Source organism: Haliotis rufescens, unplaced genomic scaffold (genome assembly GCF_023055435.1).
Source record: "Haliotis rufescens isolate VD_foot unplaced genomic scaffold, xgHalRufe1.0.p SCAF_30, whole genome shotgun sequence".
In the NCBI taxonomy this organism is placed as follows: domain Eukaryota; kingdom Metazoa; phylum Mollusca; class Gastropoda; order Lepetellida; family Haliotidae; genus Haliotis; species Haliotis rufescens.
The window spans coordinates 4027852-4048677 of NW_025964002.1; the positions used below are offsets into that span (position 1 = coordinate 4027852).

At 41.5% G+C, this 20826-nt stretch overlaps 1 protein-coding gene across 3 annotated transcripts in view; it reads left to right on the forward strand.

The window, feature by feature from the left end:
* LOC124147257 (ankyrin repeat domain-containing protein SOWAHB-like) overlaps positions 1-20826 on the forward strand; it is a 43802-nt gene that overhangs the window by 3843 nt on the left and 19133 nt on the right. The window contains exons 1-13 of one of the 3 annotated variants that reach the window (XM_048380426.1): positions 365-463; positions 898-1008; positions 5314-5375; positions 6618-6890; positions 8598-8756; positions 10602-10661; positions 11202-11303; positions 12151-12162; positions 16157-16159; positions 16420-16422; positions 17338-17427; positions 19395-19397; positions 20344-20346. In XM_048380426.1, coding sequence (XP_048236383.1) covers positions 1005-1008; positions 5314-5375; positions 6618-6890; positions 8598-8756; positions 10602-10661; positions 11202-11303; positions 12151-12162; positions 16157-16159; positions 16420-16422; positions 17338-17427; positions 19395-19397; positions 20344-20346 — 774 coding nt within the window. In that variant the 5' untranslated portion in view covers positions 365-463; positions 898-1004. Of the gene's footprint in view, positions 1-364; positions 464-897; positions 1009-1854; positions 1999-5313; positions 5376-6617; positions 6891-8597; positions 8757-10601; positions 10662-11201; positions 11304-12150; positions 12163-16156; positions 16160-16419; positions 16423-17337; positions 17428-19394; positions 19398-20343; positions 20347-20826 lie in introns of those variants that run through there. The other 2 variants (XM_048380427.1, XM_048380425.1) reach the window with 2 other exon arrangements.

Below are 20826 nucleotides of genomic sequence, written 5' to 3' on the forward strand. Positions count from 1 at the left end.
CCTAGTGGTTAAAGCATTCGCTCGTCACGTCGAAGACCCGGGTTCGATACCCGACATGGGTACAATGTGTGAAGCCCATTTCTGGTGTCCCCCGCCGTGATATTGCTGGACTATTGCTAAAAGCGGCGTAAAACCATCCTCACTCACTCGAAGACTAAGATCGGATTTTAATTGGGGCAGCAACTCACGGGGATTTCGGAGATTTAGATAACTCAAGTACGTTCTCTGTGCCCGGGATCTTTTTCGTCGAGTGAATGTTTTGACTTCAAATCTAAACACAGTTTTATTTCGTGGCGTTAAGTTCGCCAGTGCATAGTGACGCCGTGCTTGAGGTGCTCCAGGGAGGTTAGCCTTGTGGGGATGAATCAGATGAAGCAGGATGTGAGTGGAGAGTGGTTGAACCCTTCCTGGTGTAGAGTAACACGCTGGGTTAAGGACACTTCCAGCTTGGCACGTCACTATGGTTAGTAAAAGTATTTCTTTAATGTTGAGCCACAAACTATCGCCCACCCAACTCTATCAGTACATTTGAAAATAGAAAGACTTGTTTAAGGTTATTTTTCTTATTTTAGGGGTATTATATTAATATATTACATCAGAACATCAGATTTATATGGATATCCAATAATAGCCGATTATTAGGATTTCGTCAACTCCTCGCGAAATTACTTCAGCAACAACAAAAATAACTACTACTACTACTACTACTACTACTACTACTACTACTACAACTACAACTACAACTACTACTACTACTACTACTATTACTACTACTACTACTACTACTTTTACTATTGCTGATACATGTGGATACATATATGTGTAACTGACTAATAAGTATATACAAAAAAAACGAGGTGAACATAATTGACTTGAAGCATCTATTTCCTGATTCAGATTACACTCCATGGGGTCTAGACGTGGTTGTCGCCGAGAAGGAGTTGTGTGTTTTTTCAGCACGAGACGTTGTGTGGATACCATATCTGTGAATTCTTCCCTCTAACATGGGTAAGTGAGATCACGCTATGAACGCTGCGCGGTCCTCAGTTGAAGATAGGGTGTTCGAGTCAGATTGATACACCCGAGAACGGCGACTGTCAAAAATGGCTATAAATGACCGGATAATTATCACATTAAAATTCATGCGCAGTGGTGACGTGTAAACACTTATGAAAACTTAATTTCTGATGTTTTATTATCATTCTGCCCGCTATCAGGCCTCCATAATATATATAGATCTATATATAAAAATGTAAACGATAAAAAGTGATTATGAAAATACGTTGCCGTTTTCGTTTCTGATCTATATTAAAAGCAGATGCCGTTTTCGGAACAAAAAGTGTTTTGCTTTTTGCCACGTCTGCTGATGGAACATCTAGTCCAAATTAAGCCCCACTGCTATTCAAAGACTGACGTTATGTTAAATATACATTACGCATATGAATATAATACATTGTAAAATATACTTGTTCACGAAGAGGTTATGGCTTTTATAAACCTGATAATACGTGTGTTTTTTTTAATGGAAACTATCTAGATTGCAAATGGGTGTCAATGAAATAAATTGACAATATTTTGGCTCGTGTCCTGACAGAAAAAGAGTGTGTTCCACTCCCTCTAAATACGTTTTTTAGCAGCTCTCGCACTGCACATGATCAGCCTGTCTGATACATGTTCAGTTGTTGAAATATATTAAAACTATGCATCTTTTGTAAGTGAAATATCTAAACTCAGCTTTACATTTTGGTGTGAATATATCTTGAAATGTAAGCTCCGATTAACATGGGGGTTCAAATGAATAAATGATCGGTCCCTTATATGAAAACTCACAGACTGCTCCCCGGGTTTGTAAACTTCCGGTAGAAAAAAGGGAAATGGCGGCCAGAGAATTTACTTTGGCTTCCGTGAAGGATTTTATGATTAATAATGGCGGTAGAGTGAAAAATCATCAGCTGGTTACACACTTTAAGACATTTCTCAACGACCAATCGCACAAAGGTAACTCCTTTTTTAAAACACACCCAATACAAATGTCGGCGCATGATAGATCCTGACCTGCAGTGAAAACTTCATCCGTCCACAAACTGAAATTGACAATTTAAGATCGTGATCCTTCAAATATTGTTCATCATACTTGCAACATTGGGGTCCACGTTGTTAATCGAGCTTAGAACTGTCAAATATCACGCTGCGCTGACATCGCTTGCCTTACCAATATCTTTCACTAGTTTCAGTTCACTGACATATTTACGTTGTTTATCGGGTGAGGAATAATGACAGATCGACGTATTTTTGAAGATCAACCGAAAAAAGGCAACAATGCAGTTTACCGGGCGCAGCCCGTGCTCTACCATCCGCTCAATTACCGCGCAATAGTGCCACCGCTGTCTCGTTATACCGTTACTGTGCCTCACGCTCTGGTGACTCTCGCTTCACGATCCAACACCCGTTTTCGGTCTTAGGGAAACTTACACATCTTTACAATCAAACACCCATTCTCGGTCTTAGGGAAACTTACACATCTTTACGATCAAACACCCGTTCTAGGTCTAAGGGAAACTTACACAACTTTACGATCCAACACCCGTTTTTTGGTCTTAGGGAAACTTACACGTCTTTACGATCCAACACCCATTTTCGGTCTTAGGGAAACTTACACGTCTTTACGATCCTAAACCCCTTTTCGGTCATTAGGGTCAGCTGGCTTTGGGCAAGGGTTAGCCATAAATTCTTACCTTTTCAAGCGTTAATCCAGTTAATCCCATTGGCCAGTCATGTTGACATAAACAATTGCGGGTGTGGTTTCAAGAAAAGATGAATGGGAGAGCGGGCAGTGACGTCACACGCATGCGCAATTCATTGTTTACTGAATTACGCATGCATGTCAATGGGGATTCTAATGACCTGTTAAACGAGCACTGATTACATATGATAGCGCCTGTGGTCCAGTGGTAGAGATTCGGCTAATTAACACATTAATTAGTAGAGCCGTTGAGCCGGCAAAGCGCGTTCGAGCCCCAACAGCCCTAATTGGATCTGAAAAAGTGCGCCCGGTAAAGTGCACTACTCCCCGAAAAAATACCACAATCAACATATAACCCCATTGTTATTGGTACACGGTGTGGCAACAATGCAGTATACCGGACAAAGCGTATTCACTGATATTGCGTGCCTCTTCAATCTTTTATAGGGTTAGCTGTGTTTGGTTGCGGTAATTTCGTGCCCCTAAAAATTAAAACATTTGTCCCTATTTAGTATTTCTAAGTATATCTTTATATATGTGATTAGCAAGATAACTAAGAATGTTTAAGAATTGGAAAACCCATAACACGTCGTTCTGATGTGACCTGTAATGGGATGTCCTCAGATCATTGTTAAGCGGTCGCAACAACTAAGATCTGATTAATGAGATTGATCAAACAATTTATACAGTTATGTTGATCAACTCTTCAATTCAGGTCAGGTCATTCTGTTATTGAGTTCAAGTCTAGATTTATGTTTCATATAACATAATTTATTGCTTGTTGCATAGGGTTATTTCATATAGCGTAATTATTGCATTAGGGTGCGAAATTTCTCATTTTTGGGGGTATGAATTCGTTTTGGGTTCAAAATTACAAACACCCGCTGTGTTAGGGTAGGTTTTCCCAAACCTCATCCTTAGCCCCAGGATGCCCTTTCCTATCAAGCTCTCCTTTACGATCCTAAGAGTTAGGCTTGGGATCTCAATTAGTGCCACACTGAGGAACGAACTCAGGTTGCAAGCTTATACGAATGAGTTAATCCAGTCAGCCAACACTTTACCATGGTACCACAGGCACTATCACAAATGATAAGTGGTTGTTTACCAATTGCCACAAATTCTATAGTCCTTGCCAAACTGCCCAATAGTACGGTATCATTAGGACAAGTAGAAATTTGTATGTCAGTGCACTAAAACCGTTAGTTTCTATCACTGCAAGTAATCACCACCCAATTATTTTCTCCATGAAATTTCTAAGGATACGATACTGATTTTCCTCTAACTACTTTGGATTTCTTCATTAAAAGTGATCACTAACCCTTAGCCTACCCCACAACAAACGCTAAGGATTATAAGGAATGCCTAACCCTAAGGACAAGGGGGTAGTTGATTGGCAAGTGGTAGCAAACCCTTAGGATTGTAAAAGGATGCTTGATTGGAAAGGGCTAAGGAAAGAGTTTCGGGTAAAATACCCTAACCCTAGAAGCACAACTTACCCAAAGGATCGAAGAGGCACTCAAAGTCTGTGAACGTTGAGCCAAATGTTAGCGCTATGTAAGCTGCACCTGGTAAACTGCATTGTAGAGAAATTAGAATGACTCATTAGCACAGTCTATTTGTCCCGTCATTTGTGGTAAACATCTACTCCTTGAATACTACTGAAGCAACGAAGTTAAAACTTCACACACTTCTTCCCATCAGTGATCATTCCTGATTGACTGCCTCCGTGGTCTAGCGGAAGGTCCGGGGTTCAATCCCCGGTTGCATCATACCAAACGACGTTAAAGGATTGGACTTGTTGTTACCCTGTCTGGAGCTCAGCATTAAGGGGCTAAATCAAGGACTGGTCAGCTCGGAGTCAGTATTAAACTGCTGCATGGTATCTCAGTGGGCTAGCACTATAAATCGGCAAATCCGGTCTAGTACATGCAGCCACACACACACGTGCATGCACATCGCTATATAAGTGCAATAATCTTGGACGCGACGTTAAACCCCATTTCACCTCACCTCACCTTATACCTGATTGTGTTCAAGAGGTTTGAATCCAATTTTCAATATGGCCACCTATATATGGCGATTACTCGGCCATTTTCGTACAAAATGAATGCATTTTGGTATTTAATTTAGCTACTGGTGGGTCAAAACAGACATGTTTCCTTTTTTGCTGTATTGTGGTGTTTGATCATGCTCCTAAATACTCTCAAAATACATATTTGCCTCTGTAAACTGCCAGACGGGACCTGGACATGTATGTTTCTCCTTATGACATCATGTGTCATTATATATTGTTCAATTCTTTGTAAGCATGGTTACATTTTAGTCCTGAGAATTTATGCAGAACATATTTGAATATCAATCATCTCAATGCTGACAATTTTTGTTCAATGTCCGTCTTTGTTTTGCAAAATGTTGACTCCTATGATATATTTCTATTTCATGTATAAATTAGCAAACAGATAAACTAGTACTTTAGCTAGATATTTCATGCAAAGAAAAGGATGTCATTTATTTATCATATTTACTGTATGTACATGGTGATGAGTGTTTATTTGTTTTGTTTTTTTCAGCTCACAACAGGGAGAAGTTTAAGGACTATGTCAATGAGCTGGCAACAATAAAAGTTGAAGATGTAAGATATGTCCTGAGTTTCTTTTTCATGAGAAAATATTTACTCTTTATTTTGCTATGGCTTTCATGGTGTTATGCAGTGTTTGAAGTTAGGTGTTATACATCTGTAATCTCCAACGTTCAACACATTTAACTTTCACGCTTAATTCTGAACACTGCCATGTGTTTTATCATTGTTTATCTGATTACTGCGGATTTGCCAGATGTTTATTTACTTCTCTGACCAAATATAATAATGTTCATGATGTGTACATGGAATATCTGATATACAGGAATTCCTCTGACAACAAACATTAAGTTGTGTAATAATAAGCTTGATTGATATTAGGACAAGACAGAAGTTTAGTTGTCCTGAATCAAGGCTAGCAGCTGGAAACAGCAGGCTGTGTTCCAAGGATTTATCTAAACCGGCCCAGAGGCTGATATTCAGTCCCGAATTTGTAGCAAATGTCATTAACTTGATTAAAACTTGCCCAATTCATGTTAATATATTTTACCAGTAACTAATTTAATGCTTAGGTTTTATATTATTGCATTAAATGCAATGTCCAAAAACAATGTTAAAAACCCCTCTGGATTTAGGAAAATAAGAACTTTAGGAAGTCCCATTTTTAGAAATAATAATGATTTGTTCCTAATTTGCATGCCAGGAGGCTGTTGTTTAAAATGCTGGATCCACCTCTGGTTTCTCATCTTCTGTTGGTCCTGTGTTATGTATTACTGTCCTGCACAAACATGTAATCACACGTATCTATATCCACCCAGTAGGAATATCATCCCTCCCTGGAAATTCCTGTTCCATAAAGACATTTGTGCTGGACTTTATTGAAAGGATATTTGACGAAGAAGAGAAATAACTCAACAGATAATTGTCCTTTTTCCTTTAATGTTTTCGTTATTTAAACCCTCAATCTCTTCCATCTTAATAGCTTCCCAGCACCATGTAACAAGACTGCACTTTGAGTATAGCACAATAACAATGATAGGACCTTATGAGCTCATTTGCTTTTGAATTTTGTTAAAGTTCATTACCTGTTTTGAACTCATGGAATCATGACTTCAAATTGTGAACCAGAACAGAACTTATCGATTTAACAAGGCCAGTGCATGTTTTTAAAAAATTAAAAAGAATCTTTTGCCCTCCTGACCCCTTCCTCTGAAGCTTGGAGGAGGAACTCAAAACAGAAAAAAACATGTAGCATGTGTGACCAGCTCTACCATGTGTCTACTGGTGTTGATCCAGGGGGAGAAGGTTCTTGTCCTGAAGAAGAAGTTCCGTCCCGAAGCAGGACCAGTAGCTGCAGTAAAGTCTGTGGGTGATCTCCAGCGGGCACAGTCGGAACCCCCTAGCAAGCCCCCGCCCTACCCCCCAGGCCAGGATGATGTTGATGGGGGCTCCATATCTAAGGGGCGGAGTGAAGGGAGCCTGGATTCCCAGATGAAGGGCTCCGTCCATTCTGCAGACAGCATCAGCATCAGCAGTCTGGCCATGTCTACAACATCCATTGCTTCCACGGTCAGTAGAACATTCATTGCTTCCACCGTCAGTAGAACATTCATTGCCTCCAACAGTCAGTAGAACATTCATTGCCTCCACGGTCAGTAGAACATTCATTGCCTCCACGGTCAGTAGAACATTCATTGCCTCCACGGTCAGTAGAACATTCATTGCCTCCACGATCAGTAGAACTTTTCATTGCCTCCAACAGTCAGTAGAACACTCATTGCCTCCATCAGTCAGTAGAACATCCACTGCTTCCACGGTCAGTAGAACATTCATTGCCTCCATGGTCAGAAGAACATTCATTGCTTCCACGGTCAGTATAACATTCATTGCTTCCACGGTCAGTACAACATTCATTGCTTCCATGGTCAGTATAACATTCATTGCCTCCAACAGTCAGTAGAACATTCATTGCCTCCACAGTCAGTAGAACACCTAGAGCGCATCTATCATTGTGAAAAATGACGACAAGAGTGATTAATTCATTCTGTGCCAAGAACTAGTGAGTCAACTATCCCAAAACCTTTGTTTCTCAAAATCAATTTTACTTTTTATGTGGGCTATTATCTGAGCTTTTTACATGTATTAGACTAAGCAAAATTTGTCTGAGATTTTATCCACTAGTCTGAAGCAGGAGTCAAAGTGAAAGTTTGATTGCCACAGTATGCTTAGCTAAGAAAGTCAATATACTTGTATTAACATATGATTAACCAGGAGAACTTGATAAATACAAAAATCTTCTGAAAATGACGCCAGGAGACAACATTGTTGGGGTAACAGACACTGAAGGGTATGACACAGACTGTACTCTGCCTAGGCTTTGGACTACCACTGACTGTTAGTTGAGAACAAGTTATTAGCAGATAAGCAGTAAGGGATTACTCAAGTTAGTTTGTTAGATATATGATGTAAATATGCTTCTATGATTTGTGATAAATTTTGGTGGTGCTACAAGGTGATTTCCAAATTGAAATGCAAAGGTGAACCCAGAAGTCTGTCCCCAAAGAACTAAATTGTGAAATCTGTAAATGACCACACAGGATCAATGAATAATCAATAAATTATGTTAGGTTTACAATCAACACATGCAATACAATGCAGCCATAAGTAACACGCATTAGAATGAATGTTCAGAATTCTGTCACTGTTGAATGTCTTGAAAGAGGCCCGTGTCCATGCTTGATTCCAGATGAGTGTTGGAAGATGGCAGGAATTTGGTGTGTACAAATAGGTAGCCAAACTGCACTTGGCAAGTAGATTAGCAACAAGTCAAAAAAAGGCATAGAGATGCTGTCTTATTGTCTTAGGTACAGCCAGCGTTCTAGAAACTGTCTCATCCCGAAACATCTTAAACCTTCAAGCCTGCCATGTTTATGTATACAAGGGGCAGATAACTCTAAATTATAGGACCAAACATTCTGGATAGCTAAGCTGGCTGCTGTTCATTGCTGTTCAAACAGGACCAAGACAGCACTTGATATTTTTTAACCAGTAGTTCAATCATTTGTTGCAACTGACAGTTACAACATATTAACAACTTCTATCTACCTCCACAAAAACATTGAAGTAGGCTGGCCAACTGTGTCTGTGATGGACAAGGTTTTGTTCCATGCCACATCCTGGTACTGCATTTATTGGCATGTGTTATTACTGTTAAGAGATGCTTTTGTCTGTTCAGAAAAAGGGAAAAACAGTGAGACTTTTGCTTGATGTTTTCAGGAATCTCAAGGTTCCGGCAAGTCTTCTCAGACGTCCACTGAGGAAGACCAGAACATGTCCGTGCTGAGCGTCAAGGAGCGGGCCAAGCATCTGAACCGCATGCAGTCCGAGAGTGACCTCCTTGTTAACCAGCCTTCCAAGAAGAAGGAACCAAAATATGTAAGGCCATGTGCTTAGAAGGCAAGGGTTCTTTAATAAGAGTTGGACATGCAAGTACAGTTCAATCTCATTAAAATCAGATCTTAGTTCTCGCAAACGCTAAACAAAGATCTGAGGACACCCCATTATAGGTCACGTCAGACCGACCTTACTGACCAATGGAATGACTAACAAGAAGTCGACATTAGCCAATCAGAAGGCAGCTTTCTTGTGCTTTACGACGCTTATTTCAAATTTGCGACTACGCTTCGACACATATTTTGACAAATTCTCGATTACAAATTTGAAACCTGAACAAAAGAACATTCTGGAATGGATAAATAGATGGTCCAGATTGTATGGATTCAGTCGTTATGCCCGTAACTATCGTTCGGAATACCCCATGTTAAAGTTTTCGAGGTTGCATGATCAGCAATCACATTCCGACTGTCACTTTCATGATCTGGTAAGCGAAGCTCTGATTGGTCGGATGAAAGGTTGTTCTGACGTGACCCCTAATGGGATGTCTTCAGATCTTTGTTGAGTGGTAGCAAGAACTAAGATCTGATTATAATGAGATTGAGTACACTTTGTCAGCTTGTCTAGGATTTTCATGTTCAGGCAATGTCCACCTGTAATCACCTTATGCTGAGGAAATGTCTTTGTAGTAGTTTCAGATGACGAAAGTCTGTTGTTAATCATTGGTTAATTGGTACCTCCGCAACCTATCCTGTCCTAACTTGGGGATTCCGTGTTAGAATTGGTACCCCCGCAACCTTTCCCTTTACCGTGGGGATTCCGGGTTAGAATTGGTACCCCCGCAACCTATCCTGTCCTACCCGTGGGGATTCCGGGTTAGAATTGGTACCCCGAAACCTATCCAGTCCTACCCGTGGGGATTCCGGGTTAGAATTGGTACCCCGAAACCTATCCTGTCCTACCTGTGGAGATTCCGGGTTAGAATTGGTACCCCGAAACCTATCCTGTCCTACCTGTGGAGATTCTGGGTTAGAATTGGTACCCTCGTAACCTATCCTGTCCTACCTGTGGAGATTCCGGGGTTAGAATTGGTACCCTTGTAACCTATCCTGTCCTACCCTTGGGGATTCCGGGTTAGAATTGGTTCCCTCGTAACCTATCCTGTCCTACCCTTGGGGATTCCGGGTTAGAATTGGTACCCCGCAACCTATCCTGTCCTACCCTTGGGGATTCCGGGTAAGAATTGGTACCCTCGTAACCTATCCAGTCCTACCTGTGGAGATTCCGGGTTAGAATTGGTACCCTCGTAACCTATCCTGTCCTATCCTTGGGGATTCCTGGTTAGAATTGGTACCCCCGCAACCTTTCCTGTCCTACCCGTGGGGATTCCGGGTTAGAATTGGTACCCTCGTAACCTATCCTGTCCTACCCGTTGGGCTTTCCGGGTTAGAATTGGTACCCTCGTAGCCTATCCTGTCCTACCCGTGGGGATTCTGGGTTAGAATTGGTACCCTCGTAACCTATCCTGTCCTACCCGTTGGGATTCCGGGTTAGAATTGGTACCCTCGTAACCTATCCTGTCCTACCCGTGGGGATTCCGGGTTAGAATTGGTACCCTCGTAACCTATCCTGTCCTACCGGTGGGGATTCTGGGTTAGAATTGGTATGCTGGTCAAAGGAGGTAACTGAATGAATCGGGTGGTCAGGCTTAGTGACTTGGTTGATTGTGTGTCCTGGTACCCCAGTGGCATGGATTGTTGTTCACATACTATGTCCATCAGTGGATTGTCTGGTCCAGACTCAGTTATTTACAGGCCTCTGAGTGCATCTTTAAACAACAAACAAACAAACAATGATGAAACTAACTGTCTGTGCTTGTACCTTCAGGGAAGCCGGGGTTCTGGAGGAGATGATGATGACTCCCAGTCAGGCACATCATTTGTCACGGTGAGTAATACGACACACACCATGTTGACAGCTTGTAGTGGTGGAGAAGCAGTTTAAACTCTACTCCCCACTCTGTATTTGTGTATTGCCTGTTTCAGCTGGAACCTGAGGACAGTATAAACTCTACTCCCCACTCTGTATTTGTGTGTTGCCTGTTTCAGCTGGACCCTGAAGACAGTATAAACTGTACTCCCCACTCTGTATTTGTGTATTGCCTGTTTCAGCTGGACCCTGAGGACAGTATGAACTCTACACTCTCCCTCTGTATTTGTGTATTGCCTGTTTCAGCTGGACCCTGAGGACAGTATAAACTCTACTCCCCACTCTGTATTTGTGCATTGCCTGTTTCAGCTGGACCCTGAGGACAGTATAAACTCTACTCCCCACTCTGTATTTGTGCATTGCCTGTTTCATCTGGACCCTGAGGACAGTATAAACTCTACTCCCCACTCTGTATTTGTGTATTGCCTGTTTCAGCTCGACCCTGAGGACAGTATAAACGCTACTCCCCACTCTGTATTTGTGTATTGCCTGTTTCAGCTGGACCCTGAGGAGAGGGAGTGGATGTTGACGTGCTGCCACTCGGAATACCATGACATGAACAGGCTGCTCAGCAAGAACCCACAGCTGGCCAAACTTAAGGTACGTGTGGAGCACAGCTTCCACTGTTACAGATGAATGTCAGTGTTTTACCTTCCAAACAAATTAAGTTTCATGTGTAGCATCTTCCCGGGGCAAGGGAGTTAACTGACTGTAAAAGTCGAGTTTCCACCCTTGCCGAACTAGGCTGGGCTCAATCGTAGCGCCACCAGCAACTGTTACGAGTCATGTCCCTTCTATGTCCCTCCTATTGACCAATCAGATTCCACCTCTCATATCACTTGCATTTGCATCAAACAAAATGGCGGCGCCGAGTCAAGACAATCTGATCGATAATCAAAATCTGTTTTGTGATAAAACGGGTCTTTTTCGCAAAGTGCATCCAATCAAATCAAATAAAAAAACATGAAAAGATTGGAAAATATCTGTTGATGTTAAGTTGTCGGTACACATGCTTAGCAAATCTTGCAATCAACCGAAACCTGCATGGCAGTTTATGAACCGGATGTCGATTTTGTTTGACTATGCATAGACTTGTTAGTCCAGCCCAAACTCCGTTCCAAACTCAATTCCAGCCTAGTTTGGCATGGGTGGAAACAGGACTTTTATGGTCAGTTATCTCCCTTGCCTCAGAAAGATACATATGTAGCTGTAAGTGTGTGTCGGTGTTGGAGTATTTTTTTTCATTTTCTATGTTTTAAATAATTATGAATTACAAATTCTTGTTTTAGAGAGATATAATGTTTAAATCAGTTTCCCAGATACCAGCTAGAATTACTTTCACGAGTTCCCTGGTACCATCTAGATCATGTTATCATAACTGTTTTGTATTTCATCTATTTTATAAGTATTACACATTTACAAAGTCGTTTCCACATTTATGTTTCAGAATTTCACGAATGTGAGTACAGACCCACATCTCTGTCATCATCCAAACTGTGGCCAGATTATCATTTGTAATGTAGTTATCATCATCAATAAGAGACAGAGCACCAGCCTGCTACATCACCAGTTTGCTACTTCACCCAGCTGCTACATCACCCAGCTGCTACATCACCAGTTAGCTGCATCACCAGTTAGCTACATCACCAGTTAGCTACATCACCAGTTAGCTACATCACCAGTTAGCTACATCACCAGTTTGCTACATCACCAGTTTGCTACATCACCCAGCTACTACATCACCAGTTTGCTACATCACCAGTTGGCAACATCACCAGTTTGCTACATCACCCAGCTACTACATCACCCAGCTGCTACATCACCAGTTTGCTACATCACCCAGCTACTACATCACCCAGCTGCTACATCACCAGTTGGCAACATCACCCAGCTACTACATCACCCAGCTGCTACATCACCAGTTGGCAACATCACCCAGCTACTACATCACCCAGCTACTACATCACCCAGCTGCTACATCACCAGTTGGCAACATCACCCAGCTACTACATCACCCAGCTGCTACATCACCAGTTGGCAACATCACCCAGCTACTACATCACCCAGCTACTACATCACCCAGCTGCTACATCACCAGTTGGCAACATCACCCAGCTACTACATCACCCAGCTGCTACATCACCAGTTGGCAACATCACCCAGCTACTACATCACCCAGCTACTACATCACCCAGCTGCTACATCACCAGTTTGCTACATCACCCAGCTACTACATCACCCAGCTGCTACATCACCAGTTGGCAACATCACCCAGCTACTACATCACCCAGCTGCTACATCACCAGTTAGCTACATCACCCATCTGCTACATCACCAGTTAGCTACATCACCAGTTTGCTACATCACCCAGCTGCTACATCACCAGTTAGCTACATCACCAGTTAGCTACATCACCAGTTTGCTACATCACCCAGCTGCTACATCACCAGTTAGCTACATCACCCAGCTGCTACATCATCAGTTTGCTACATCACCAGTTTGCTGCATCACCAGTTAGCTACATCACCCAGCTGCTACATCACCATATAGATACATCACCAGTTTGCTACATCACCAGTTTGCTACATCACCAGTTAGCTACATCACCCGATAGCTACATTACCAGTTAGCTACATCATCACCCAGCGGCTACATCACCCAGCTGCTACATCACCAGTTGGCAACATCACCCAGCTGCTACATCACCAGTTTGCTACATCACCCAGCTGCTACATCACCATATAGATACATCACCATATAGATACATCACCAGTTTGCTACATCACCAGTTTGCTACATCACCAGTTAGCTACATCACCCGATAGCTACATTACCAGTTAGCTACATCATCACCCAGCGGCTACATCACCCAGCTGCTACATCACCAGTTGGCAACATGACCCAGCTGCTACATCACCAGTTTGCTACATCACAAGTTAGCTACATCACCACTTAGCTACATCAGCAGTTAGTTACATCACCAGTTAGCTGCATCACCAGTTTGCTACATCACCCAGCTGCTACATCACCAGTTGGCAACATCACCCAGCTGCTACATCACCAGTTTGCTACATCACCCAGCTGCTACATCACCAGTTAGCTACATCACCAGTTAGCTACATCGCCAGTTAGCTACATCACCAGTTAGCTACATCACCAGTTAGCTACATCACCAGTTTGCTACATCACCCAGCTGCTACATCACCAGTTAGCTACATCACCAGTTAGCTACATCACCAGTTTGCTACATCACCAGTTAGCTACATCACCAGTTTGCTACATCACCCATCTGCTACATCACCAGTTTGCTACATCACCCATCTGCTACATCACCAGTTAGCTACATCACCAGTTAGCTACATCACCAGTTAGCTATATCACCAGTTTGCTACATCACCCAGCTGCTACATCACCAGTTAGCTACATCACCAGTTTGCTGCATCACCAGTTAGCTACATCACCAGTTAGCTACATCACCAGTTAGCTACATCACCCAGCTGCTACATCACAAGTTTGCTACATCACCAGTTAGCTACATCACCAGTTAGCTACATCACCAGTTAGCTACATCACCCAGCTGCTACATCACCAGTTTGCTACATCACCAGTTAGCTACATCACCAGTTTGCTGCATCACCAGTTAGCTACATCACCAGTTAGCTACATCACCAGTTAGCTACATCACCCAGCTGCTACATCACCAGTTAGCTACATCACCAGTTAGCTACATCACCAGTTTGCTACATCACCCAGCTGCTACATCACCAGTTTGCTACATCACCAGTTAGCTACATCACCAGTTAGCTACATCACCCATCTGCTACATCACCAGCTTGCTACATCACCCAGCTGCTACATCACCAGTTAGCTACATCACCAGTTAGCTACATCACCAGTTTGCTACATCACCAGTTAGCTACATCACCAGTTTGCTACATCACCCATCTGCTACATCACCAGTTTGCTACATCACCCATCTGCTACATCACCAGTTAGCTACATCACCAGTTAGCTACATCACCAGTTAGCTACATCACCCATCTGCTACATCACCAGTTTGCTACATCACCCAGCTGCTACATCACCAGTTAGCTACATCACCAGTTAGCTACATCACCAGTTTGCTACATCACCAGTTTGCTACATCACCCAGCTGCTACATCACCCAGCTGCTACATCACCAGTTTGCTACATCACCAGTTTGCTACATCACCCATCTGCTACATCACCAGTTAGCTACATCACCAGTTAGCTACATCACCAGTTAGCTACATCACCCATCTGCTACATCACCAGTTTGCTACATCACCCAGCTGCTACATCACCAGTTAGCTACATCACCAGTTAGCTACATCACCAGTTTGCTACATCACCAGTTAGCTACATCACCAGTTAGCTACATCACCAGTTTGCTACATCACCCATCTGCTACATCACCAGTTTGCTACATCACCCATCTGCTACATCACCAGTTAGCTACATCACCAGTTAGCTACATCACCCATCTGCTACATCACCAGTTTGCTACATCACCAGTTAGCTCCATCACCAGCTAGCTACATCACCTGATGGCTACATCACCAGTTTGCTACATCACCAGTTAGCTACATCACCAGTTTGCTACATCACCAGTTTGCTACATCACCCAGCTGCTACATCACCAGTTTGCTACATCATCAGTTTGCTACATCACCAGTTTGCTACATCACCAGTTTGCTACATCACCAGTTTGCTACATCACCCAGCTGCTACATCACCCATCTGCTACATCACCAGTTTGCTACATCACCCAGCTGCTACATCACCAGTTTGCTACATCACCAGTTTGCTACATCACCAGTTTGCTACATCACCCAGCTGCTACATCATCAGTTTGCTACATCACCAGTTTGCTACATCACCAGTTTGCTACATCACCAGTTTGCTACATCACCCAGCTGCTACATCACCAGTTAGCTACATCACCCATCTGCTACATTACCAGTTAGCTACATCACCAGTTAGTTACATCACCAGTTAGTTACATCACCAGTTTGCTACATCACCAGTTTGCTACATCACCAGTTAGCTACATCACCAGTTAGCTACATCACCAGTTAGCTACATCACCAGTTAGCTACATCACCAGTTTGCTACATCACCCAGCTGCTACATCACCAGTTTTGTTCATGTAAAATATATCCTCAGGAGAATTTCAAACATTTTGTAGGGCGTGTCCTATATGTCATCACTATTCGGTCTAATAGATGTTTTTCAATTTGTATCCCTATAAATTATTGGTTATGATTTCTCTTTACGTAATTCCAGATTATATGTGGTTATGATAATTGATAATAATGTTTGTTCACGGTGTTCTCTATTGCCTCTCTCACGGATGTGACGTATGTAATGGGAATGTTGATACATTCTAATCAGTGTTTTATTTCTTCCACATATCCACTCAACAACTCCAGGGTGTAAGTATTCAATAATTCAACTCATAGAGAAGGTTAAAGAGAACTAATTAAAGATGATTGTTTTAACGTTTTAACAGGTTCAACCATATGTGATAAAACATTTGATATTATTCTGTGAGTAAATAAGCATCATATGTTTAATGAAAATACTGTATGCTGAACAAGGAAGGAGTGTTTTTAGAAATGTATGTATAACATGGAGAAGTCTAATGTGTTATTCTGTTCATTTCAACTGCTGCTGCCTCTCCTGGATTCCTCAGTATGTAAGTATCAAGTTGCTGGATAATAGTCAAGGCAATGAAATATATAGTTGTGTCAAAGTCTACAAAACCTTTCAAGTTATTAACATTCTATACACTTTTTCAAGACTTCACGACCAGTGAAGATCTGGGCTAGAAAAACTCTTCAGCAACCCATGCTTGTCGTAAGAGGCGAAGATGCTTGTCATAAGAGGTGACTAATGGAATCGGTCGCTGGCTTAGTTGATGCATGTCATCATTTCCAAATTGCTAAGATCGAAGCTCATGATATCAACCACTGGTTTTTCTGGTCCAGACTTGATCATTTACAGACTGACCTCATGTGGCTGGAATAATGCTGAGTGTGGCAAACAAACATAAAAGACTTCACATGACCATTTTAAAAGAGAATAGACATATAGGTTTATATAGATTTTCCTCGTTTGGATTCCGGGTTAGAAAAGGCCCTCAGTAACCTATGCTTGCCGTAACAGGTGAGGGACAGTGGGATAGCCTAGTGATTAAAGTGTTTGCTTGTCACCCCTAAGGCCCGGGTTCTATTCCTTACATGGATATGGTGTGTGAAGCCCATTTCTGGTGTCCATGGCCGTGATGTTGCTGGAATATTTCTAAAATAAAGCATAAAATCATACTTGCTCGTAAGAGGTGACTTGATGGATCAGGTTGTCAGACTCATTGACTTGGTTGATTGTGTGTCATCGTACCCTGAAAATGTGTGTGGCTGCTTATAAAATCGATCACTGGATTGTCTGGTCCAGACTGGACTATTTACAGGAAGCTGTCATACAGTTGGATTATTGCTGTATTAAACAACCAACAGATACTAGAGATGACATGCATCCAGTATCTTGTTGTCAGGGTGATGGTCAAATTTACATCCCGACACACTGTCTCTGAACTCATCTTCTCTGCCTCCAGACGGCGCTGCACTGGGCATGTAAACACGGCAAGGCAGAGGTCGTCAAGCTAGTTGCATCAAAGCCTGGCGTTAGCGTCAACTCCAGGACGGTAAGAGATCTCCTCTCACTTTGTTCTTTCCAATATGTGAGAGGACTAACATGTACCCTTGATGCTGGTTGGTTGGACCCTTGTTTCCGTGTGCCTGAAAACTTAAGTGAAAAAGCTACAGAGTAATACCTTATATATTTGAAAATTACTGATAGTTTTGACATTGGAGTTGAATTCCACTACATCTTCAACATGTTCAAATGTAAATATGTCAATGAACAAAGGGACACATACATCCCATAACACTATTTGAAAAGACCAAATATGTTACAACTCCAGCAATTATTTAACTGTCATAAGATCTCTGTCAAAAAGAAACTATGAAAATGTGTAAACATTATAATGAAAATTGTAAAAACTCCTGGTTAACCTGACGGCCTCCATGGTCTAGAGCGGAAGGTCCGGGGTTCGATCCCCGGCCGCGTCATACCAAAAGACGTTAATAGATGGTACTTGTTGTTACCCTGTCTGGCGCTCTGCATTAAGGGGCTAAAACAAGGACTGGTCGGTTCGGAGTCAGTATACTGTGTCTGAGTGGGGTATTCATGTTAAACTGCGGCATGGTATCTCAGTAAGCTAGCACTATAAATCAGCATCAGTCCGGACTAGTACAAGCAGCCACACAAACACATACATGTACATGCACGTTGCTATATAAGTGCAATAATCTTGGACACGACGTTAAACCCAATTTCACCATTTCACCTGGTTAACCTCTTTGACTGAAATGTAAAATACTGTTTGTACCTCATATGCCGATGTACTCTGCCTGAGAGAAATAAGGTGCTGTTCTGCTCTGTTCTGGTGAATGTCACTGCCAAAATTGGCTGATCTTGGTTAAGTGTCTCACACTCTTATCCATACTTTAACAGTTTGAAATTTTGTTTATTTATATTTGTAGTATTTTCTGATATATGTAATTTTCTACAACTGTACTTAAGATTGTGAATTATGGTTGATAAATAAGTTTTTCATGTGACATGTATCATGAGTGAGAGGAAGACATATGTTGCCCAACAGGCCAGTGTCATTGGTCAGGCAGGCTACACAGGGCTCTCTGGCATGATCTTAGTACACCAACAGCTCCTTGAGGATGCCAGGATTGAAACCAGGCCATGTGGTTACCATGGTTACCTTTGGTCAGTTCCTCGTTTGGAACCAGGGTCTCGTGCCACACACCGCGCGATGACTGTTGTAACTGACTGAGGATCCTATTAGCACTAAGATTGCTTTGAATCCCAGGCCCAGGACATTAAACTAGGGCTGTCGTATATCGCGATATTGATGTTCCCCAATTTCTGTTGTGTATGTACATACTTAATTGATAAATTGATAATTAAGATAACCATGGTATAGATGGACAAAGAATGAGAAGTCAGAAATCATTTCATGGATCGACCTAGTTCATAACTTGTTTCATAGGCATTTAGAAGTTGGTGTGATGAAGAAGACAATTTCTATGGATGAACAACTTCTTTATTACAATAAGTGAGACGTTTCGGTGTAGATCCTAACACCTTTATCAAGTCACTTGCTTGATAAAGGTGTTGGGATCTACACTGAAACGTCGCACTTATTGTAATAAAGCGGTTGTTCATCCATAGAAATTGTCTTCTTAACCTAGTTCATGTTTAGCAGTAAATGGATTACTTAAGGTCTACTTAGGTAACGTTTGTCTATGCATACACACAGTATAATACATTTTATTATTATTTATATATTGATATATGAAGATATTTTTAGTTGATTTTTCAATGCTAAAATTTTAATCAATGACACCCCTAAATGATACCAGAAACTGTGAATAAAGTATTAATATGTGTTATGCATGGTACAAGTAGCTCAAACTTAACTGGCTTCATGATGGGGTTGTCCAAGTTGTACATGGGGAAATCACTATGTGGAACTAATTTGAAGAATTTCTTTTTTTTCTGGATATTGCTACCTGCCTCTGTTTGAATCTACAGCACGTAAGTAGGACGTTTGACTGCCATTTGGTTTAACAAGGACTGTTGATTCACTTCCTTCTGTGTTCTTACTTAAACAACTGTAAACATGATATGTAAACATTGTAGACAGTAAGTAAGAAAACATACAACTTTATGGATAATAACTTCTTGTCAGTGATAATCCGCTGGTTATCACAACATATCATGCATATGATACCTCTCATCACTTGGCTCTTGTCACTCCAGCTTGATAACGGTGTAAGAATCTACATCGAAACATCTCTCTATCCAGAAGTTGTTAGGGGTGACTATTGAGGCATTTTTGACTATTGCGATACTATTGCGATAGTTAAAACAACTATTGCGATACTATTGCGATAGTGGCCCTACTATTGCGATACTATTGCGATAGTTTTCACTTGCAATTATAGCAGGCTTTAGCAGCATATATTTCAGCATTTTGACTGACACCATCAAACTAGATATAACTTTCTGAGGAGTTGTTTCTATGCTTTTTAAGAAAGTATATGTACCAAACAAATTAACTATCGAAACTATCGATAGTTAGACAAACTATCGCTAATAGTATCGATTGTTTCAAGTTGCAATCGATAGTGTACTATCGTGAGACAAGCAATCGCAATCAATCGATAGTTCGATGTATCGTTACACCACTAGAAGTTGTTGTCCATAAGGTAGTATGTTTTCTGACTTACTGACCAACTAGTAGAATGCCATTCAAACAATTGTAGACAGTAACTTAAAACTCTTTGTTCTGTGCTTGACTGATACTGATAAATACATTGAGGTAGTCATGGTAGTTGTCGGCTGTTGTGTTGACTGATACTGATACATACATTGGGGTGGTCATGGTAGTTGATGGCTGTTGTGTGTTGACGATTTCATTGTGTATAAGATGTCCTGTTCATGTATGTCATTTCTCTCTTTTCCATACTGGACCATCTAGGGGGTAAGTACAGACATGTAATACAATATATCTAAGGTCTGGTCATATATGATATAGCAGCATAATTTGCTGAGAAAATCATATTGACAGTTTACAAGTTTTTTTTATCATATTGTCTGAGATATAGTTCGTGCATGTTCAGTATGTGGTATTGGTCCTCTTAGTATGCTTAGTCTATGATAGAAATATCTACCAGGTACTTATGATAGTGAGGTCATGGCTTACATATGTGTTTGACATGAAAGCCCCATCGGCAGAACAAGTACCTCATTCTTGTATTAACTTGTAACGAGTGTCAAGTGGTTACAATATGAGACCTGCCCAACTTCTGTTTGTTCATATCCTGATTACATTGATTATTGCTCCTGCTATCAACCACTGGTTATTTAAAGGAGCTATTATACAACCGTTGTTTCTCCAGCTACAGGAGAAGACAACATTCAATACAGCACTCTGACACATCAACTATGTTAAACGCACATA